The following is a 24,816-nucleotide window of genomic DNA, read 5'->3' as shown; positions in this document are numbered from 1 at the left end:
AGTTAAATATTAAATTAGAGTCCGTGTAAATAGTAAGTGTAAAGAACTCTAAGGAACAGGGGTAGTACTCCGTATATATATTACTTAAGTAGAAGTATAAGTGTATTAATTATTTGTCAAGTTGATCCTATCAATTAATGTAAATATTGTATATTAGCACCAACCAGAAACCTACTACAAACGTGCAAACAAAAGGGTTTTGGTTGCATGCAAAGTTGGAACAGCAGCCTCTCCCCTATGAATATGATATACAGTTGTCAATATTTGACATGTACATTATTGGCTGCACAAAGGCAACTTCTATTATCCCATATACGTACTACTTATTATATATAGAAGATGTCTCACATTAACTCTAAGCTCATCACTTATATCTTCAATACATACTAAGAACACTAAAATAACACTAATTAAGAGAAATGGCTACTTCTAAAATGGTGCTTATCTTAGCTCTTCTTCTCCCTCTCATCTTAAGCACCGTTAACGGTCAGGTTATTAAGCCCGAGTTTTACAAACAGTCATGTCCTCTAGCCGAGTCCATAACAATGAATGTCGTCAGAGAAACTCTTTCTGTCGCCCCTTCTCTTTCCGGCCCCTTATTGAGAATGTTCTTTCATGATTGTTTTGTTAGGGTGAGTATTGTACTATTATTACGTCTATATATGCTCTGTTCTTTTCATCTTATTTTAAAAATAAAAAAAAAATAAAAACTGAACTGAACTTAATTTGTTATACTTAATTATTATAAAGTTTGATTTTATTGATTATAATTGATTTACAGGGTTGTGATGCTTCAGTCCTACTTGATTCTCCAACCAATCAAGCAGAGAAAGATTCGATTCCAAATCTTACTCTCAGAGGATATGAAATTATAGACAGAGTCAAGAGTGCCATAGAAATGCATTGTCCCGGAGTTGTTTCATGTGCTGATATAATAGCCTTGGTATCTAGAGACGTTGTAGTTCAGGTAATATAAAATTAATCATTACTCCATCCGTTTCTTAATATTCGTCCTATTTGAAATCTTACAACAATTTAGAACTTGAGAAAATCAACTAATTTGTCCCAATATATAAGAAAAAATACAGTCATGTAAAATCTTATTTTTGATTATTCTCAATGAGTGCTTTATGAATATCAAATTTCTATCATTTACTAATATGAAATTAAATATATTGACCGAAAACAGGAAGATCAATAAGAAATATAGAGAAATTAAGATGAATATTTTTGTTTGCAATTATTAAATTGAATTTGCACTAAAATATTATATACAAACTTTTCTATAAGGCGGTCTTACACAAAAGACCAACTTGGTATCATATAAGTTAAGCAATGGAACCAATTAGTTAAGCATTTGAACTAATTAGTTAAACACTGAAACCAATTAGTTAAGCAAAGGAATTAATTAGTTAAGCAATTGAATCAATTAATTAAGCAATGTAACCAATTAGTTAAGAAATATAACCAATTAGTTAAACAACCAAAGTGGTCTTTCCGGTAAGGCGGTCTTACACAAAAGTTGCCGAATATTATATTATTGTGTTATTTTTGTAGAGTGGGGGAGCATCATGGGAAGTTGAAACAGGAAGGCGTGATGGTCTCGTTTCATTGCTTAGCGATGGTTTAGCTAATTTGCCGGCACCTTTTGCTAACATAACCTCTTTGAAGAGCCTTTTCTTGCAAAAAGGACTTAGTGTTAAAGATCTTGTTGTCTTATCAGGTATATATACTCCCTCCGTTTTACCGAGTTCTACTCAGTTACTGTAGCAACCAAAATCTAGGAGAACTCAAATAGCCGAGAGATTATATGAGTTGGTACTTTTGCTTTATAGAGGAGAGATGTAGAGAGTAAGATAATAATTAAATATTAATGGGTCCCAGAAAGTGGTAATTCCTCCTTTCCGCAATAGATGCATCGTTTCTCTTTTGGACACTATTAATTAACTAATTTTGACAATTATTCTTTCACATTATGTAAAAACAAATTAAATATAGTCAAGTGAGATCTTGTTAAATTCCTATCAATGTGAGGATTCCAAATATCATTTTTTTTAATATAATTTTACTTATACGCAATTAGAGATATTAATGTTCAAAGAAGCATGTTGGGATACGTGAAAAAAAGAAATGATGTAAGTATTGTGAAACAGAGGTAGTATAAATTAAAATTGAGTAGAATTTATGAAGACACACCTAAAAAAACGAAGAACGGGTAGAACTTGGAAAACGGATGGAGTGCTAAACATCACTAACCAAGAGTCTATTTTGTTCGACTTATTTTGACTTATTCAGACAAAAAACATTTAGATAAGTTAAGTTCCAAAAAATAAGTTTTTCTAACATTCAGATAAGTGAAGTTTAAAGAAAATAAGTTTTTCTCAATCAATTTGTTTGTTTCATACTACCTCGGTTTCAAAAAGATCTTTACGCTCACTATTTGCACGGACTCCGATGCAATGTTTAACCGTTAATATATCCAATTTTGTATGACAAAAGTTTATAAAAATTTGATTTAATAAAATACATTTTGAGATGAATCTAACAAGATATCCCTTGATAATTTTTAATAGATATAATAGTGAGAATTTATGGTCAAAATTTTGATTATTGAACACATTTTTCAAAGCGTAAAAAACTTAATGAAACGGAGGTGATACAAAATAATTTTTTTCAAATAAAAAAAGTTCAAACGAAATAAGTCAAGTATAATGAAGCCTAAACATGTACTCCTTATATGTAACTCACAAATTACTTCTTTGATACATATTTACACAAATTATTCGATACTTCTTTCGTACGTTTCTAAGTATATACAACACTTTATATGTAACTCACATATGTACTTGTGTAGGGGCGCACACAATAGGCACGGCTCATTGTTCAGCCTTCACAAACCGACTCTACAACTTCACAGGAACAAGTGCCAACTCCTTTGATCCAACCATGGATTCTAACTACGTTGCTGCGTTACGTAAAAAATGTGTACAAAATGGCCCTAGCAATGTGTTAGTAGAAATGGACCCCGGAAGTTCCAAGAAATTCGACGAAAGTTACTACAAACTCGTGTCTAAGAGAAGAGGGTTATTTCAATCTGATGCGGCGTTGCTTGATAATTCCGAAACTAAAAGTTACGTTCAAACTCACATGGGCGGTAACTCGGCCAGTTTCTTTAAAGATTTTGGGGTGTCCATGGTTAATATGGGCAGGATTGGTGTTCTTACTGGTAATGCTGGTCAAATAAGGAAAGTTTGTTCAAAGATTAACTGATCGAATTGACGTGGAACAAAATTCTTCCCATTTTAAATGTTCATAAATTAATAAATAACAAGTTACACAATTGTGTATAAATATATTAATAGGACCAAAAGAAAAAAATTTCGGTTCCTAAAATGTATGATAGTTTTAATATATATGTATTGGTTGAGAGCATATAAGTTCAAGTGAGATTTCGCCCTCCCAATTTTATACTCTATATTGGAGAATTTGTAATAGTTCCCTTTAGTTTGATACTCGACATATTCTTTCATCGAAAGGCATCTATAAATTCTATATATATGTAATTTGTACGGAGTAACTTGTTGTGAAAAGTGTTATGGAGACTCATAGAAATGTGTACAAAATGGCCCTAGCAATGTGTTAGTAGAAATGGACCCCGGAAGTTCCAAGAAATTCGATGAAAATTACTACAAACTCGTGTCTAATAGAAGAGGGTTATTACAAGCTGATGCTGCGTTGCTTGATAATTCCGAAACTGAAAGTTACGTTCAAACTCACATGGGCGGTAACTCGGCCAACTATTTCAAAGATTTTGGGGTGTCCCCGGTAAATATGGGTAGGATTGGTGTTCTTACGGGCAATGCTGGTCAAATAAGGAAAGTTTGTTCAAATATTAACGGATTGAACCATGTATAATGATCGACGTTGAACGAAATTACGTTCCCTTATTTTAATTTTTTGGTATATAACGGCATAAATAAATAACAAGTACACGTTACACAATTGTGTGTAAATATATTTATAGGACCAACAAAAAAAGGTTTTTGGTTCCTAAATTGGTTGAGAGCATATGAGTCCAAGTGAGATTTCACCCTCCCAATTTTATTTACTCTATCGTAAATTATGTAATTTGTAACTTCTTGTGATGTGAGTTAAGAAGATAAAAGTGAAAATGTTATCAAGACTTATAGATCAATGTTGTAAATAAGACAAAATTGGAACAACTTATCCGGTGCAAGACGTTGTTGTAGGAGATGTACCACTGCCTTAAATCGGAAAATAAGTGATGTTTGGAATGGATTATTCTTGTGTGGACCTGATCCACAATAATATTAGTGTAGACCTAAAATTAAAAGTTTTCCCTAGCATCATTTTTACACACATAGAGACATTTATTGCTCATATAGTGACTATAATAAAATTAAACACCGAAATTCTTAAACATACTAACCACTTTTTTTTTTGGGTTCTACTACGAGGAGTTCCCATCGCCTTCGGCGAGTGGACTAATCTCCGCGGGAGTTTGCATGGATGCCCTTAACCACTCATGCCAACCTCAATTGGTACCACTTTTTGAATCATAGTAACCATATATTTTTAAAAGTGAATTGTGTAACATGTATCAAAGACACCAATTAGATATTTTTTCATAAAAATCCTAATAAACATGCCAAAATAAATTATAATAAATTATTAACCTTTTTTTAAGACATGGTCCACACCGAATTTAGTATGGACCAAGTCCATTTAAGAATTGGTGGTTTGGAATAAGGGTAAATAAGTCAAATTTGAAGCAATCAAGTCGAACAAGAAAGAGTAGTAGAAAAGTCTTCGAGTGAAAGCAAGTGAATTGCAAATGTGCAAAATACAAGTAGAATAGAGAAAAGTCATTTGATTGCTAAATGGATATTGTTATGACTAACTACCTAGTTTAGTTCTGGACTTTATATTCACTAAAAATAAGTTTAGAGAGAATTCAAATAAAACAATCTCAAATAAATTGAAGATGAAAACAAGGAAGTACTCCGTATTGTTTATCTATACTATATATAAAAAGGCGTTGTTTATCTATACTATATATTAAAAGGCGTTTTAAAGTAGTTTATGTGACACGTGGCGCTTTGATTATGAGTTATTCACTCCATGCAATATTCACATACATTAAAAAAAATATAAAATATGGTTTGCGTAAAGATTTGAACCTCCAATCTTGTGTTTAAACAATAAAACTTTTACCACTATGACATGATATGTTCTATGTTATCATGGTCAAAATAAAAATTAATAAGTAAATGCTAATGTTATTAATTTAGTAACTCAAGGCATCGCACGGGCCCAAAAACTAGTTGTAAGTAAATATGCGTTCAACAGGTTAAAATAAAACTCATCTAAACATAAGTAGGAGTAGTTTAATACCGCCTCTTTTCATTAGGAACCCAATGACTTGTATTATGCATAATTGCACAAGGTACAAGTCCGTACAACCTATTATACATAGAAACTTTGTTAGGAAAATTTTCGAGCACTCTCCTTAAGACAAGAATACTCCATATCAAAATTAGTTTAGCCTCCGTTTTATTAGACTTATTTTGTCTGAATTAGTCAAAATAAGTCGAACATAACAGAGCCTAAGGTAAGTTCAGACAAGACACCTTCAAAGTGTATAGTCCGTTAACTCCGGCCATGTTCGGAAAACCTAGTGGTAGCGGACGACGGTTAAAGTAGAGGGTAATTACTATTATGACTGATCGGAAAAAGTAGCGATTGAGGTTAAATACAATAAAGCTATAAACTTGTATTTCTTAAAAGTTTATTATGATTTTATAAAACGTTACCCGCTACCTTTGAACATAATTATTTTTAACGTGTAAGAAAACTCGACCGCTACATCTACCGCTACAACAACGCATGTGATTAAGCAAAGGAAACTTCTGATGAGAGGTATTGGTCCATGCCCCTCATCGAGGTTTATCTTGAATTAGCTTTAAACTTCAAGTGAACGCTGGATTGACAAAAACATTATTCATTTGTTGATTGTTGGAGTTTCCAAGAAAGCTTTTGTTTTGGAATTGAAATAAATAATTGGGTGATGATAAATGTCGCATGTTGCGACAACATTTAGTTGTCGCAATCCTACGTGTCGGATTCTAAATAGTACATATGGGCGCCACGTAGGCCATGCATCATCAAAATATTTTTACTATCAATAATGCAATATTTTTACTATAAAAATATGTAAATAAGGTGGTCATACAAAAAGGAAACAAATATTTCGTATACAAATCATAATTTTTTTAAAAAATAAAAAAATCATATTATTCAATTTGTAAATTATAATATCAAGATTTTTCTACCTTTTTGTAACATGTATAATAGGTTATATAAATTAAATATTTTAGTTTCCAATTTAAATCATGACACATAAGCATGTCATGTCATCATTGTGACACAACGTAAATATCGTATGTTACACCTTTATCATTTTGTAAATAATTTATCCAGATTAGTACGGAGTATTTGTGTTGTGTAAAGTGATAATTTTCCCAGATCAGGTACATGTATGAAATACACGCATTAGATTTGAGATTAAAAAAAATGTATTTGAGAAAATATTTCTTAAAATGGATATCGGATACCTGGAGGTACCTGATCCGAAAGTATTCGAACATCAGATATCGGGTATAAGATTTTTCGGATCAGATACGGATATGTATTTTGACAAATTTCGGATACGGATATCCGATCTGAAATGTGTTTACGGATCGGATATCCGATCCATGTTCACCCCTACTAACATCAACAACTTTTTCCCAACATGGATGAATTTCAAGAATGAAGAAAATACACAAGAATTTGCTCATAAAAATAGCTTACTATTTCCTTTAACGGGTTCAACAACATGTCCCTGACTGATTCCAAACTCCATGATACTCCATAAGTTTTTGAATAAACAACAAATCAGGTCTATTACAATTCCAAAAATTAAACACCTAATATACAAAAACATCCTACAAAAATCAAAGCAAAGAAAAATACAAAACAATATATAAGAAAAAAGCCAAAAATAAAACAAAGTAGAGAGTTCAATTTGGCAGTACCGTATCAGCAGTAATAATTGCCTTAACACGCTGAATAACAAACATGCAAAGCGTGAAATAAAAAATTGCTTCCAATTTAACCACAATAGCTCCTTTATGTCCCAATATATTGGGAGGGTAAGCCAAAAAAATCTAGGATCCGAAAATTTCAGGTGCGGATGCTAGGGAACTTCGGAATTAAGTCTTCTTTGAACATATACAGTCGCCCACCAGAAGACCTAAAATAGCTTCATATTCTGACCGAGAGCTGTCCTGCAGGGATTCGTCCCGCAGACGTCTCAACAGAGTCTACCAATCTATCCATCATCTTCCCGTTAAAAAGTTATTTACCAGTACTTTTTTTCTATCACTATTACTTTCCCCCAATTTCATAGCAAGAATACACTAAAATCTTGAAATCTATTTGGTATCGTACTTCTAATACATACTCCGTAATCAAGAACATCTTTAATATATTGAATACAATGCAAAACTGCTATTGGTTGTTGCTAAAATTTATATCATAATCTTAATACAAAATCAACAACGTTTAACATATTTAAATCATATTCCATTAGTAAATTGACCAAATCATACAGAAAATCAAGAACAATTATTCTGCCGTTCAAGTTCAATCCCTAATTTTAGACAACTTCCCTAAACAATGAAAAATCAACATTAAATTGAAATGGAATATATTAAACTTAAGAATTCAAAGAGCCAAAGCTGAAATGGAAGTGGTTAGAAAGCTCTTATAACTCCTCTTTAATTGCGGTTTTGCAGAATTTAGAGAGGGAATTAGTAGAAAGAGAAGATTATTGTTGGATAATATATTAAACCAATTCCCTAAACGACAAACAATATAATAATGTGCAGAGAATTATCTTTATCAATTCTTTAACCATTATAGGATTAGACAAGGGCTCCACGAAATCCATATACATCAAAGAACACACTAAACTTTTAAAATCTATTAAATGAAGAAGACAATAATGTTGACTTAAAAAAAAATACAAAACATTTGAGAAGAACAAAACAAAAATGTTTTTAAATACTTTAATAAAGAAAATTTATTGGTGATTTTAGAAATGATTTTATTTTTCTCAAAATTTGTGCAATATATTTTATGTAATTGACTTTGTTTTTATGATCATGTAAATAGTACAATGTGTGTCTTGAAAAATATATAGTGTGTGTGTATATATATAGGCTCCGTAAATAGTTTTATGTAATTGACCTTATTATTTTGCATCCCGTAAATAGTTTCATTTACATGTCTACTTGTTAATAACATTGCGTAAATCAATTTATGTAATTTCAGCAAATAAAAGTTTTAAAAAAAAGTCTATCAACAAATATTTTCATTAATATATTTATATTTATAATAATTAAATAAAAAATAGACACTGATAAGTGGTAGTTTTGTCAACTATTAAGTGTCTTTTTCCTCCTATTTTTATCATTTTTGCATCCTCATTGTACATTTTCTAGCTTATTTTGCTTAATTTTGGATAATTGTTAGGAAAATTTGGTAATATTAATCCAACCTTTGGCCGATTTTCTTTTATTAATCCCACCTACGACATATTTTTTAATAATCCCACCTTTACTACCCGACGACTTTTATTGGGCTTAAGTGGCCGGTAATCGGTGAAAAAGTCAACGAGATGGTGATGAATTGATGATGATGACTGAATATATCGAGAGAGAGTAGTGCCATGTAGAGAAATAATGCCGCTTACAACAGTTTTATGACCTGTTGGGCCCAATAAAAGTTGTTGGGTAATAAAGGTGGGATTATTAAAAAATATGTCGTAGGTGGGCTTAATAAAAGAAAATCGGTCAAAGGTTGGATTAATATTACCAAATTTTCCTAATTGTTATAGTTGTATGCCTTTTGTAAGTTTTAGTTAATTTTGTCACTTTTCTAGAATTTGGTACTGTTATCTTGTGCTTAATGTTGCAGGTTTAGATCTTGAACATCTTCACGCCAAGCACAAAGAATGAAAGAGTACAACGAAGCGAAATAAAGCCGTTTGGAAGAGTTTTGCAAGGCTTGTGCATAACAGCCAAACTAAAACAATCATAACTATTTTTCTACTCAACATTTTTATGTGATTCAAATTGGAAATGAAAGAGTATTCCAATATCTTTCCAATAAGTGGTCATACGCCTAAAAATCGTATTTACGTGCAATAAAAATGAAAAAATTGATGACTTATTAGTACAATAAGAATACAACAATTATTAGAATATTAAATTATTGTCTTGTTTATTTATATGTACCCATGCACGGCGGTAACCGTTCTGTGACATCCACTTGTAGTTCATGCCGAAATTCTTTACCACAGAGAGGAAAGTGATAATCCCACTGCTCCAACTGTGAGGACGAGATCCAATTGTACAAGTATTGTTAGAAGCATTCATATTATTAACAAAACTCAGAATTCATAGTAATCAGGATTTCTATTAGAATTCAGAGTGTTAGATTAGGTTAATTGCACTTGTTGTAAACACTATGAGTACAATTCATTAGCTTGTAAACATTCTAAAAAAAACAATAATTACAACATCTCATTGTTCTGTATACTATGTTCGTTCTCTCATCTTCTCTTTAAGATCTCTCTTTCTATTACAACTCTATCACTATTTTAGAGTTTCTACAGACTACAATGAGCTTTATGTTAAGGGTAGACATTAATAAAGTCAGAATTAATAATTCTATTGATCGAGTTTCTGCCATTGAAGTTAGTCAACCCCAACCCCCCCCCCCCAACCAAAAACAAATAAAATAAAATTGATTGCTTTAAATAGATGAATCAAACTATGTTAATTGTTTGTTGGTTATATTTTTCAATCTAATCTTATGGAATGAGATGATGAGTAAAAAGTGAGGAGAGCAAAAATGACATGTGATGGTAAGTCAACTAGAATATTCTATGAGGTGCGTGTTGATGAGGTGAATGCAGAAAATAGACCAAACACACATTTTAATAGGGTTGGTTGGGATAATATTAATGTGGTTAAGAAATTCCAACAAACTGCTGGAAAAAGAAAGGATAAAAAAAACAATTGAAAAACAAGTGTGGAAGTTGAAAAAGTGAGTTCTCAGCATGGAAAAATCTACCCAAGGATATTAGATTTGGGTGGAGCCACGAAAACAACACTATTGCTGCATTTGAAGAAAGAACAAGAAGGTTTTTTCGCCTGAATCTTATTTCATATTTGTTATTTATTTTCTTTAAGTTATTGAACTAATTTGGGCATCTGAAGAAAGAACAAGAAGGACTTCTCGCTTGAATCTTATTTCATATTTGTTATTTATCTATACCTAGTCTATAAAAAGGAAAACCATAGATGATTAGATGACACATGTCACCTCCATCTTTCATCCATAATTTTTTTTTAATTTTTTTTAATTGTTTGATATACGAAATATTTTACAGCTTCAGCACCTTATTCCACTTCATCTTCCTAATTCGACATCAATTCACCATTCAATTCATATTTTTTTCTTTTTATTGTTTGATATGCAAAATATTTTACAGTTTCAACACCTATTCCACTTCATCTTCCTCATTCGACATCAATTCATCATTCAATTCATATATCATTCAACCTCTTCCACTCCATTTCGCTCTTTAATGCTAAAATATTAGTTTACCATCTAATATATACGAAACATATATAGTTTTTTCAACTTTCAAATTTCACCTTTATATAAATCATATATTATCACTGTAATCACAAGCTATCAATAAAATAGCACTTTAAAATACGACTTAACAACCACTATATAATTATTGAACTAATCGTATATACGGGTGTTATACATTTATTTTGGTAGATGCTAATACTGCAATTAGTGCTTTAGGCCACTAACTTAAACACTACCGCCAAACGGGCCTTTAGGCCAGGTTGATTCCGAAAGAGTTCCAACCCGGTATGACCATTATCTTACTCCCTCCGTCTCTTTTTGTTCTTTACGTTTGACTTTTTTCACGTTTATTAATGATTAATTAATGTTCATTGAGATTCCTCTATTTTTTTTTTAAAATTACGTTTATTTATAATGTTTTCACTTTTATCAAAATTTTTATATTGGGAAAATGAGAAAATTTTAATGTTCCAATAGAAAAGTGTGAGATATAAAATGACCCAGTGAATTTAATTGGTTACAATAATCATTTGGCCCAAATTTTGATAGAATATTAGCATTTATGTGATAATATAAAAGGAAATGTAAAGAACATTTTGAAACACCCAAAAAAGAAAACATAAAGAACAAAAAGAGACGGAGGGATTATTTTTGTTTTTTTAAAAAAGGGTGTTACTTAATGCAGATATTATTTTCTAAATACAAAAATAAAAATTACCAAATCGCCCTAATTAATTAATTAATAAAAAAATATCATTTAAAAATATCCCATACAGTTATAAACATTTTAACAAATTGAAACTAAACTGATGGGTGTTACTTACGTTGATTTAATAATTATGGAGTATCAAATCCCATCAAATATTAGGCTGATTTAATAATTGTCAAGAATATGAAAAAAATACAGTGTCCTTATATGATAGAAATAGTTGATAAATACTTATTCTATTCGATCTATGCCATTTGATAAATACTCAATAGTTGAATGCACCTAAGAGTTCCTATTCGATCTATGCTATTTGATAAATACTCAATAGTTGAATGCACCTAACAATTCTAAAATCAAGAATATGGAGGGAGAAGAACAGGAAAATACAGAAAATATAGCAACAAATGCAGAGGTAACTATTTATAATTTTTATGATTGTTTTTATTCTATGATTTGATATCCTCCGTATAGTAGTAGACAATGAGGTGAAAGTGTTGTTTGTATTTGATGAACATCATACTCTGTATTCTAGTTAGACAATACCACTAGTACATCATCATACCTAATTTATAAGCAATCATATACTAATCAATTTATTATATAGATTCAAATAGGAGAGGTATGTCAAAACAAGAACAACAGTGCTGTTACATGTTTTAGTTGTTTTCGTATTGCTGCCCATTCCTAGTCATAGAATTTGTATGCTTTTTGTTGCTACCATCAACATAATTGAGTAGTGGGACTGTGGAAGAGAACGAGCAGAAATTAGAACCACCTAATCGACCAGATGTGTTCTCCAATAATTGTTAATTGTTTAAGAAGGGGAATTGAAAAAGGGAGTAATAAACTTGAAGCATTTAAATATCTAACATGTTTAGTTAGATAGTCAGTTAATATTTAATATAATCTTGGAAAGCAATTATTTATAAGTATTATTTATATTTAATTAATTTGAAGGATTTTGGCTACTTGTTCGAGACAAATGTGACATTTAAAAGTCGAATCGAGTTAATAACATTTGCTAGAGATATCGGGAAAATGCACAAAATAGTCGTAGTTATCCTCTCTTCCAAATGAGGTGCAGGAAACGGATCTGAAGAAGCATATGTATTGTTGGGATGTGAGAGATCTTTACCTTATTGTAGAAATATTTCTAGTGTACAAGTACATACCAAGCGTAGCACTGGATCTAAGAGATGTGAGTGTCCCTTTCGTCTTAATGGAAAGGAAATGGTTGGAGGAACTTGGAGATTGCTTGTAAATGATGAAAATCACAATCATGATTTTCCTGCCTATAATGTGGGACGTTCAATAATTAGTAGGTTGACTATGGATGAGAAGAATAAAACAAAGGAGATGACTCGAGCTAATGTGACTCCTTCACAGATTATGGTGTCAATAAAGAATGAAAATAAGGAGAACTTAACCACAGTGAAACAAATATAAAACTTTCGACACAAAATAAGGAACGAAGAAATGGATGGGCGGTCAGTTATGCAACAAACTATAAAATATTTGAATGACGAATCTTGTTTTTATTGGTATTGAGCTACACCAGGTACAAATGTGTTAACTGGTTTATTTTTGCTAATAAAAAAGTTGTGCATATGTTGCGCTTATTTAATCATGTGTTGATGATGGATTGCACTTACAAAACAAATAGATATAAAATGCCCTTGCTAGAAATAATTGGATGTGTTCCGACTGGAAAAAAATTTGCTGTTGGGTTTGCATTTCTCCAAGATGAGAAAAGGGACAGTTTTGAATGGGCACTACGGTGTGTGAGAGCTCTCTTTGATCCTGATCATATGCCAGAAGTTATTGTTACTGATAGGGAGTATACTTTAATATACACGATTGATGATATATTTCCCAAGAGTCATCATATGTTGTGTATACGTCATATTGCTAAAAATGTGGAAGCTAGGGAAAAACTTGATACTAGGAGTGCTCTATTTGCGTCAGGATTTCTTCGTTATTGGAACAAAATTGTTTATGCTGAGACAGAAGCCGAGTATGAAGCAAATGTAATGCAATTAAAAAAAGTTTTTGCTTCTCATCCAAAGATATTGAAGTATGTTGAAGATACATGGTTGATTCACTCAAAGAAATTTGTGCAAGCTTATACGAAAATGATATTTCACATAGGGAACCGTACCACTAATAGGTATTATTATCGTTATTATTTTGTAGTTATAATAATTATATTATGTATTTTTTGTTTGTTTTCTGATTAATTTCTTTACATTTGATAATAGGGTTGAAAGTGCTCATAATGCTTTGAAGAGATTTTTGAAGACATCTACAAGGAGTTTAGATACTATTTGGAAAAGGCTGCATTCCTTGTTAGAACTTCAAGGAAATGAAATTAAAGCCAGCTTTGTTAGGTCTGAAAACATTGGTCTTCATATTACGGTTCTACATCTTCTGAGTCAGTTGAGAGGTAAAGTTTCACATTTGGCAATAAGAGAAATTAATGAGGAATATGGTCGACATAAAGTAGGAACTGACCCTGCAACTTGTGGATGTTATTTGCGAACTTCACATGGTCACCCATGCATGCGCACATGAGATGAGGTTACTTGATGGAGAAGGAAAGAGTATTGAATTAAATGATGTGCATATATTTTGGAGGACACTTCATATGGAAGGTTTCAAAAATTCTAATACACCCCTTGGCCCTTGTAGTAAATATCAGGATGATGATAATGGAATATTAAAATCTTGTTTTGAAAAAATGAAGAATCAAGCCCCAGAAGCTAAGAAACAGTATATATTTCAATTGGAGAAGATAATGCACCCTCATCAGTTCCATTGGAAGAGCCTGTATGTGACCGAAAACCTAAGGATCGTCCACCAAGTAGAAGTTCCACAAAAAGAGACTTGTCATACTGAGAGCATGTACAGAAAAAGGTTTCTAATCGTGGTACCCAACAATCTTCGTCGAGTAATAAAAGAAAATCCAGTTCCACTAACAAGCCTAAGAGGGAAGATCTTATATCTGCTGAGATTCCAGCTCATGTGGTACCCTTTATTTATGAATATAAAAATGTAAGTGCAGACGGTAATTGTGGTTATAGATCAGTGGCACATCAAATTTATGGGTCAGAAGACTAGTGGAGAAGAGTGCGTATGGATTTATATTTGTTCATAGAGAGCTGTTTGAAATTTTGGATGGTTGTATGGAATCAAAGTCAAGAAGGGGCATTAGCAATATTACGTGGGCTTAACTATTATGAGAGTCCGTGTCCGCATGATTATTGGATGCGCATGGACTATATGGGCCCCGTAATGGCAACTGCGTATAATGTTACATTAGTTACTCTTGATCCGATACAAATTGTACTACGACATATTTGCCACTATATGTACCGGAAGGCTTCACAACTCCAGAAAAACTCATTGGAGTTGCATTTTTAAGATCTTGTGTACACTTTGTTTCGGTATGTATATGCTACTTTTTATAATATCATGTTGTAATTTTTTACCTTGTATAATATTATATTTATCTTACAACAATTATTTACAGGTTTCTTTGATGAATGAGTGCCCAGTTCCAGAGTTTTGGGGAGCTTGGTTTAACTTTTACGATGGTACAGTACAAGGATGAGATGCTCCGTATTATCCCAGAATCGATAGATGGAAGTTGTTGCGTGGCTAAAAATTGTGTCTAGCGGATATAATTAATTAGTTATTTTAGAATAGTTTATTTTATTGTTAGAATGGACAATGATATTTATTAGATAAGTACATACGATTAAATTTATAAAGTATTATTTCTATATGAACGATTAATTTAGATTGTGGGTATAGATTATAAGTTGATTTATTTCGTATTTAAAGGCAACACGGTTCATTCTTTTTTCGCACTTAATGATATGCGCATGATTGTTAGTGAAGAAGTATTTTCGGATATTAGATATGTGCTTGCAAATGCATATCATAGCAAAAGACAAAATATGAAAAATGACAAAAAAGAAATTGAATGATACTTTTTTAAACCAAAATGGTACTTTTTTTTACAGAATGGTACTCCCTCCGTCCCTTAATACTTGCACCGCTTTCCTTTTCGGGCCGTCCCTTAATACTTGCACCGCGTCTATAAATGGAAATTTTTATCAATATTATATTATTTCTCACACTTACCTACTACCCCACCTACACCCCTATTCTTTACAAAAAATTATTTAAAAATTCACATCCTCCTCTCACCACTCCCCAACTCTTACACATTTTCCACTAACAATATTAAAAAAATATCCACTATCAACTAACACCATTAAATTAATAAGTCAATTGAAATGTCTTAAACTCCGCACCGGTCAAACCGGTGCGAGTATTAAGGGACGGAGGTAGTACTTTTTTTTTAATATGAATGGTACTTCATTTTTTGTCTTTTAGCTGACATGTGTGTTGTCACACATATCTGATATCCGAAGAACGACCCCGATTGTTAATACACAATTGAGTTTGGAAGGGTAATGTTATGCCAGGAGGTTAGATGGAGGGATTTTATCCACTTCACGGAACCCCTTTAATTAACACTACAAGAAATTTACCTTTTCGTGGCGATTATTTAGTACCGAATGTATAATCGCTACTATAAATCAATAGTTTGTGTTAAATGATGTAGACAATTATGGCACTTTTTAATCGTTATATTTGCCTTTAACTAATCAATACGAATAACGAATTAGATATTATTCCCACACATACCGCCTAAACTTTCAGAAATTGCGCCCAACTTTTCAATTCCTTCAAAAAAATTTCTCTTCCCAATTCCTTCAAAAAATTTCGCCTTCCACTTCCCTCCACTGCCTTCCATCTTCTCAACTTAGGGTTATCAGTTTTCTCTCATCCTCCCTAGGTGACACCAAAAGCTTGAACCCAGAAGCGCGGGATTCTGGTGCAGGGTTGATTAATTCGCGCAAACGGTGATCGAGTTTTCATCCTGGATTCTTGATTTCACGAAACTCCATTGCAGCTGTTTCATCTCAAATTCAAGGTAATTTCCTAAATTTTTATTTTTATTCGTTTCAAAATTTGGTAACGTTTTCCTAATTAGTTTCGAAATTGGGCTGAATTTCCCAATCCTTTTCAAATTCTGGTTGATTTTTTCTAATTCCTTTTTGATATTTGGATGATAACTATATATTAATTTTTTCTTGTTGTTTTCTTGTCATCACTTCTCTCCCTACCCAAATTGAGTTATTCAGAAAACACAAATTCGGCACCCTATGTTGATTTCACGAAGCAGGTAATTTCTTTTTTCCTAATTCTTTTTTGATATTTGGATGATAATTATATATTAATTCGTTTCTTGTTGTTTTCTGGTCTCACTCCTCTCCCTACCCAAATTGTTTTATTCAGAAAACACAAATTCGGCACCCTCTATTGATTTCACGAAGCAGGTAATTTTACTCTTTTATATTCTAATTCTTTTCAAATTTTTGTTGAATTTTGCTGATTCTATTCGACATCTAGATGATAATTACATACTAATTCTGTTTTGGTTGTTCCTTTGTCATCCCTTCTCTCCTTCCCCAAATTGAGGTATTCAGAGCAAACGAATTCGCCATTCTCGGTTGATTTCACGAAGTAGTTCTAGGTAAATTTTCGAATTTTATATTTTAATTCTTTTCGAATTTTGGTTGATTTTTCCTAATTCTTTTCTATATTTGGATGAATTTACCTTTTTCTATTCGAATTTCGGTTCATTTTGATTTTTTGTAAATACTGTTATATTTCATCCTCTGTTTCAGTTTAAGTTTTGGTTAGAAATACTGATATTTTATCTATCATGTTATTAGTAAGGATTACTTACTCTTTGATATTGATGTCTAAGGTTGTAAGAAACAGAATGGTAACCTTTTGTGTTATGATACCATTTTACTAATTAACCAAATTATTATACTGTGTTGGTGTTTTTGCTGATATGCTATTTGTTTTTTATTTTTTTAACTTTTTGATATTTTCTGGTCTGTTGTTGTCGTTGTTGCTGCCTTCTTGTGTTCTGCCATGACCTAGCAGTTGAGCTTCTGGTCTGTTGTTGCTGTTGTTTAGATTTCTGGTCTGTTTTTTGCTGTTGTTGAGTGTCTAGGTCTGTTGTTTCTATTTTCGTTCGAGTCTGCATATGTTAAGCTGCTGGCTGGTTGTGAAAGTCAGCTAGCTACTCTCTTTATTTATGAAATTCAGCAGCTACTATCCAGGGTCGGCCCTGAGGGGTAGGCCTAGGGTGCGGTGACTATATGTTCTGTGCTATGTTTTTAAGTTTTCTGGAAGCATTTTTCGAGACGTTTTTGCTGAGTGTTTGTACTACTACTGAATTCTAGTAATTTGCTTCATCTTCTCATCTTTCCCATAATCCTCCAACAAACATTAATTGCTGGAATAATAATTAAGGCAATAAGCCAATGACAAATTCCCTGTTTTACATTTTTCTCCTTTTTTATGGTTTGCTACTCTAAATCTCTAATTGACCGCTAGAAGCCACCATTAACCGATGATACTCTCCAACCGTAGTCTCACACCACAGCCACAAGAACTTGTTTTCTTCCACATACTTGTATCTTAGATATTTTTTTTTCCGATGGAAGGATATGTGTTAATTGTTGGTATTTTCCCTAATGATTTTTGACACTTTTTTTAGTACAATTTTTTTGTTACGTTCTCATTTTCTAGAATTTAGTTAGAATTCGCCTATAATTTACGAAAAGCACGAAAAAGAAGCCAAATTCAGTGCAACGAATTAAAATGAACCTTTTTAAGCCGATCACGCCTTAAATTGGCTTGAAAGCCTAGAATTATACAAAGTTCGAGCTGCTGGATCAGCCATCAGCTAGCTGTTGATGCTGCTGCTGTCAGCTAGCGGCTGCTGTCAGCTAACTGCTGCTGCTGATGCTGTCAGGTAGCTGCTGCTGCTGATGCTGTCAGGTAGCTGCTGCTGCTGATGCTGTCAGCTAAGTATAAAAGTAAAATTTAATCTAGAGAAGCCTATGGCCCTAACTAAAATTTAATGCAAATAATTTGAAAGTAATATAGAGAAGCTAAAATAACCTTAAATTAGCTAGATGTTAGTTAGAAATGAGAAGTTCGCCTATATTTTGCATAAGAACTTAAAATAACTCAAACTCAGTGCATACAACTCAAAATGAACCTAATTAAGCTAAACTTATCTACAATTTGCTAGAATTTAGTTCGAAAGAACGAATTCACCTGTAATTTGCATAGACAACGAAAAAGAAGCCAAGTTCAATGCAACGAATTCAAATGAACCTTCTTAAGCCGAACATACCTTAAATTAGCTAGATAAACCTATACTTTGTCTAAACTATCAATATGAGGACAAATTCAATGCAAATAATTTAGAATTAGTCAATTGTTGTTTCTCTTATCTAAATAATTCCTCGATTTGTCTATTTGGTTTTCACCATTTCCGTTTTTTTGGTTTTTGTTTTAGGTCACGTTTGAAATGTTAGACCTCTATGTTAAAACTGTACAAAAAGCTTTGGTTACATGACTGTAATTTGACTTCAACAGTTCAACCTCATCTATTAGGTTAAATGAGAACCATCAATCATTCTCTTCAATAATACACTATTATTAGCTTATAGATATACATATGACATTCTTTAGTAACTTGTTCTAATAATATTTATATAATGTTTCTACATAGCGGTGAACTTTTATTATGGATAAACGCAAGCGTAATAGTTGGGCAGATTATGACGTCAGGTCTAGGGAATACCAAGAAGGACTCAAGAAGTTTGTAAAACTTGCATTTGAAAGTGCTTGTGATGGAACAATTGCTTGCCCTTGTAGCAAATGTGTACGGTACCATAGGCATACCGAGGCAGACGTTTATGATCATTTAGTAATAAATGGACCCATGCGTGATTTTGAGAAATGGTTTAGGATGTTGATCTAGGAGCAACATCAACAATTGTAGGAGTTGATGCAACTCAAGAGGAATCAAGGGTTGCTATGGATGATGTTGCACAAATGCTAGCAGATGCTTTCGGTTGTCATGATGAAATTTTTGTAAGTACTTAGAATCTTTTTCTTTTCATCTAAAAGTTTGAGTATTCTCTTCTACATGATTTGATAGATATTTTTTACTTTTTAAAAAAAAATTTGTATAGGTGAATGATCCTAATAACCAAAGTGATGAAAGAATCACAGATGATGTGAAATCACTTGCCTTTGGTCCAATGCCTATTGCAAGAAGATTTCACGCTTTCAATATGAATATATAATGGTTATAAATTTCGTACTAAAGACACAAAATAGTGGTGTGATGGTTGTGGCAAAGACACAAAGTTACGCTAGTTCAAGAGATACGCGACCTATAATGGGAGACGTGACATACTATGGGGTGTTAACTGATATTATTGAGTTGAATTATTATAATAGGTTTAAGATCGTCTTGTTTAGGTGTAATTGGGTGGATGTGAACCATGCGAGTGGAATGAAGAAAGATAAGTTAAATTTTACCCTCGTTAATTTATCAAGCTCGATAGATTCCGGTGAGCGTTTAAGCGATGAGCCTTTTGTGTTTGCATCTCACGCTCAACAGGTTATTTATGTACAAGATCGAACGCAAAGTGATTGGTTTATTCCTGAACCAATAAGGCCAAGAGATACTTTTGACATGGGTGATGATAGTGTTGAACAAGATTTACCGGTGGAGAACGAATTTCAAGCATCAAGTTCAGGGCAACAAAATATTGAGATTGATATTGATGACATGACCTGGATGTCAAGTGATGTACAAGGCATAAATGTTAGAGTAGCGTAATATGTTAGAATAGAGAAAGACATTTCACTCCCTTTTGAAAAACATACATATATTTTCCTTTAAATTATGTTTGCTTTCAATAATATTTTGAATTGTGCTAGTTTTAAGAATTATTAATATCTTTTCATATTATTGAAATATATGTGTATTGTTTCAGTCAGTTTGTTTTGTGCTTGTTGTGAAATTAGGCTGCCTCTTTGTTGCTTCTCGTCATTTAGAGTTAATTTTTTTTTGTTTTTCTTGATTGGTTGCTCAGTTGAGGTTCTGGTTCACAGTTTTTGTTTTTCTTGATTGGTTGCTCAGTTGAGGTTCTGGTTCAGCAATCAAAAAAAAAAATTGAATTCCAAATGTTAATTTGATTTATTTGGTTAGAGTTCTTTATCAGGTTGCAATGACCAAAAGAAGGCGTTTAACAAAGATTCGAGTGTCTGCTAATACTTCCACCTCCGCTGCTTCCACTTCCACTGAGGATGTTAACAATAGGCGGGAAAGAGAAGCTACTGAAAACATGGAGATGAATTCTTCACACGTTAAAACATCTACAGAAAATGAGATGGATCTTTCACTTCAAGGCAGTCACGAGATTGCAGAAACATCTGGTATGGAACAAACCTAATTGAAAGAATGAGAATGGTTATGTTTGACTGAATTTGCATTGCTAATTGTAGACACCTACTTTTGTCCCCATTCCCGAAAGGGAAGGTTCGATGATGAAAGCGTAAATCTCCACTTGACAACGCATCTCCTATAAAATAACGAATCTCAATTCCCCTTTTCATTTCACCCGTAACCTGCTATTTATAGAAACCTGCTATTTATGGAAACCTGCTAAAAATAGTAACTGCCGTAATGGTAGTTGTTAAAAGTGGCAAGTCATAAAAGATAGAAACCTGTCAGAATTAGGTGTTGCACTCCAACATAAATCCTAAATGAGATAGAAATTGCGAGAGAATCCTATTCCTAATATGATTCGAAAGTAAGAGTCACGTATTAATTAAAATCCTAACGAGCCTAGAGTTCGTAACAGGCCACGACGCATCCCGTCACAAGGTTAATACGCACTAAAAGACTCAATTAAATCTCAAATACTCCGGATTCTAGGAATCCGAATCTGACTAAATAAAACAGCCCAGATCCTATTTTCAACGCCTGGCTCTGGGCGCCGAAATCTTCGGCGCCCAGGCCTGGGCGCTGAAAATACCTGGTATGTGTTTTTTCCTAATTCCTCGTGGATTAGAGTTCTGCAATTCTATCTTTCCACAAACTCTTTTCTATAAATAGAGCCTTAAGTTCGACGTGAAAAGGACTCACAACAACAATTATTATTCTGAGTATTGACTCTAAACCCCTAAGCCCAAGCCTCACGCTGCAAAATTGATCACGCGTTCTGTCGCAATCGATCCATAAATCGAACAGAACGTATCCTGTCCCATAATTTGAATTCGTTAAATAAAAGGAGAAATAGCAAAGTCAAAGTGGTTAGTTTTCTGAGAAACGTGACGCACCTCTCAAGGGTGCGTCGTAATGTGTCCCTTTTCCATGGTTTAATTGCTTTCCTCGCCCTTTTATGAACTGTTAAACTAACTAAAATCTGATTGTTCGATCACGCTTAATAAATATGATATTTTTGGGAAATTGGATTATCATGTTAGGTCCCTTAAAACAATCTAAATCAGATAATCGCGCTCGATCTTGTCTTACATGTTGCATATTGTTAAAATCGACCCAGATTAGTTTAATAGTTAACGCATGTCCCTTCAATTATTTATGCTGAGCTAGTAAGGATATCCTGCCTCTGGAGTTATCGAAGAGCGAGTACTCCTCTCGGTAGTTACAGTCCCCCGAACCCTCAATCTCTACCTTGCGGGTGTACGTTGAGCGATCCCCACCACCAGGGATCACAAGGGAACCTACGGCCGTCGTGGTCAAACATAATTGCACTCCCTTTATGTCACGATAACCGGGTTTTGTCAGTTTTTCTCATTGTCGTTAAAAACTGAATGGCGACTCCTATATTACTAGTCAATTGGGTGTAAACTCACAGGAAATCCAATTACACTTGATTTGACAAAAAGAAGCGTCACACCCACGAGGGACGAGGTCACGCATTAGCCTCGTGCTTTTTTGACCCCCTCACAGTGGCGACTCCACTGGGGATAGTGAAGGAAATACTCGTGCTTGTAGGTAATCAAAATAGCCGAAGGGTGAAACGATCCTACCCCGCGTCTATTTCCCCATCAAGTCGGGACGACCTGAAAATCAGCATATTAATGTGAACGGATAGAACCGCATAACGAATCTTGGCTCCCTTGGTGTTTCATCTCGGGAGTTGGGACTAAGGATACCCATCGCCAATCGGGGGGTGCATACGCTTCGAATGTTGTCCACTCGGCACTTTCGCTAGTAGTACACTCGTCCCAAACCCAATCGCTCGCCCACTAGGTCCCTCTCGCCTGCATACCCCCTTGGCTTGCACTTGCGGGTTGGCCTCTTGAGCGAAATTCGTCTGTTGAAGACACTACCTGGACCGGGGCATGTGTTGGATCTGCGATAGAAGCGGTACCAAGCCAGGCGCAAATAACTACCCATAGAAGCCTATCATAAACTACATGACATGTTATTATTGCCTCATGATGGAATGTTAGTTATGTGTAGCGAAATATATGATTGTGTGTGAGAAACTATCCTAGAAAAACCAACGACCTTAAAAATTTCCCAAACATTCATAAACCAATTTGCCAAAGAGTTATACCGAAACACGTGTTCCGCAAACCCGAACGATCGCCACAAAAATAAGCGACGCTCAAGATGGCCTGTAACGAATCCCACAAACGCTGCACAACGCATAAAGGACGTTATTGGGCAAGCACGCAAAATCGAAGTCGCATAAAAAAAGTAGACGCGAACAGAAAACGAGAACCAGCCAGGGACGCATTTTCAACGCCCTTGGCTGGGCGCCAGAATTTCTCACGCCCTTCGCTGGGCGCTGAAGTTGCTGCTTGGCCTTCTGGTCAGGTGTAGCAGCCTCGGTGCCCGCGCAAAAGGAAAATACGTAGCACGAAAAAAAATCGTTCGTAAAAAAAAATTGCTACGAGGGCGTAAGAAAAAGCACTCGATTCTAGAAGCGACTTAAAAAAATATATAAATAAATAAACAACTCTTTGTGTCATTGATAGGCCTCCTACGACGACAATGTTCGACACCAAAACCGACCATGCTAGTAACTATGAATGTCACACGGGCAAAGATTTTCGAAAATATAAAGAGTTCAAAGTGCACACATAGCACTCCGAATATACTAGTCCGACTTAAGGGTAGCCATAAAATGTCTAAAAACCGACTTACGAAACAAACTAAGGTGTCTCCTACTCCACAACAATAATGCAGGGCCCCTGAATACCTACCCGTGATAGCCATCAAGGAGCGCGATGGAAGAAGCATATCCCGAACATCTATACCTAGAGGTCGCACAAACCCAAGAGATGCATGCTCTGGAACACGACCCTTTACGTTCTCAAAGGCCACTCGCCTCAAAGAATTGTGCTATGCCAAAAACGCCCCCCAACTCACATGCTTTCGGGCTATTGTTTGGGTTAGAAAAGAAAAGAGTGAAGAATGAAACAGAAATTATGGCATTAGCTCTTCAAGATGAATTGTTCGATCCTACTAAATTGATCGCTCCATCACCCTCAAAAGATGACCAAATCCGACGAGGGTGGCGCAAGACTTTCAAATGGACTAATGCTCGTGGGATGAAGCTCGAGATATCTGCGGGAGAGGGTCCGATGTATGAAGAATTAGAGTCTGAATCCGAGTCCGACTCCGAGTCCGAACCTAGCAAAATTGTAACCCCTCCCAAAAATAGTTTAGACCCGGAAATATCTACTCCGGGAGATCTTTTTGATGTAATGCTTCATGACTTTAATAAGATGGACAAAACTTTTGAGTATATGCCGCTTAAAAATCCGAGTAATAATGCAGAATGTCTCGCCACTAATGAGCATGAAAAAGAGCAAGAAGAGGAATATACCGAATTAATAAAAGCTGTAAATGAACAAGAACTCAAAACTCCTATAATTGAGGACACAGAATCGGTAAATATTGGAACAGAAGAAAATCCTAAAATCATTAAAATTGGCCTCGCCTTAACTCCCACTGAAAAGGCCGATCTAATCTCCACTTTGCGGGAATTCGAGGGTGTCTTTGCTTGGTCCTACAAAGACATGTCAGGAATAGATCGAGAAATCGCTGAGCATAAAATCCCGCTAGATCCCAAAATGACGCCAGTAAAACAAAAGCTACGGCGGCTCAAACCAGAGATAGCCTTGAAAATAAAAGAAGAAGTCACTAAACAATTAGACGCCGGCTTCATAAAAGTCTCCAACTACCCAGAATGGGTGGCTAATATTGTCCCCGTAGCTAAAAAAGATGGACGAGTGCGAATGTGCGTAGACTTTCGAGGCCTCAACAAAGCCAGTCCCAAAGATGACTTCCCTCTACCTCACATTGACATACTAGTAGACAACACCGCAGAACACGCGCTTCTCTCCTTTATGGACGGGTACGCCGGATATAA

At 34.1% G+C, this 24,816-nt stretch overlaps 1 protein-coding gene across 1 annotated transcript; it reads left to right on the top strand.

Annotated features, from left to right (window-relative positions):
* The first annotated feature begins 344 nt into the window (after positions 1–344).
* On the top strand, positions 345–3,590 carry LOC110778567 (peroxidase 27). The gene is made up of 4 exons (XM_021983117.2): positions 345–632; positions 782–967; positions 1,558–1,723; positions 2,855–3,590. Exons 1-4 carry the CDS (start codon positions 420–422, stop codon positions 3,268–3,270), a joined length of 981 nt encoding a protein of 326 aa, XP_021838809.1. The 5' UTR covers positions 345–419; the 3' UTR covers positions 3,271–3,590.
* Positions 3,591–24,816: the final 21,226 nt, after the last annotated feature.

The sequence above is a fragment of the Spinacia oleracea genome, chromosome 3 (genome assembly GCF_020520425.1).
Source record: "Spinacia oleracea cultivar Varoflay chromosome 3, BTI_SOV_V1, whole genome shotgun sequence".
Lineage (NCBI taxonomy): Eukaryota > Viridiplantae > Streptophyta > Magnoliopsida > Caryophyllales > Amaranthaceae > Spinacia > Spinacia oleracea.
Note: the sequence above shows the minus strand (reverse complement) of the source record. Positions and strands in the feature narration are given on the sequence as shown.

Excerpts from the sequence above, each read along its gene's own strand:
- LOC110778567 (XM_021983117.2), top strand. The coding sequence starts at position 420 with ATGGCTACTTCTAAAATGGTGCTTATCTTAGCTCTTCTTCTCCCTCTC. Across the intron at positions 633-781 it reads TTCATGATTGTTTTGTTAGG|GGTTGTGATGCTTCAGTCCT; the intron begins GTGAGTATTGTA and ends ATTGATTTACAG. Across the intron at positions 968-1,557 it reads CTAGAGACGTTGTAGTTCAG|AGTGGGGGAGCATCATGGGA; the intron begins GTAATATAAAAT and ends TTATTTTTGTAG.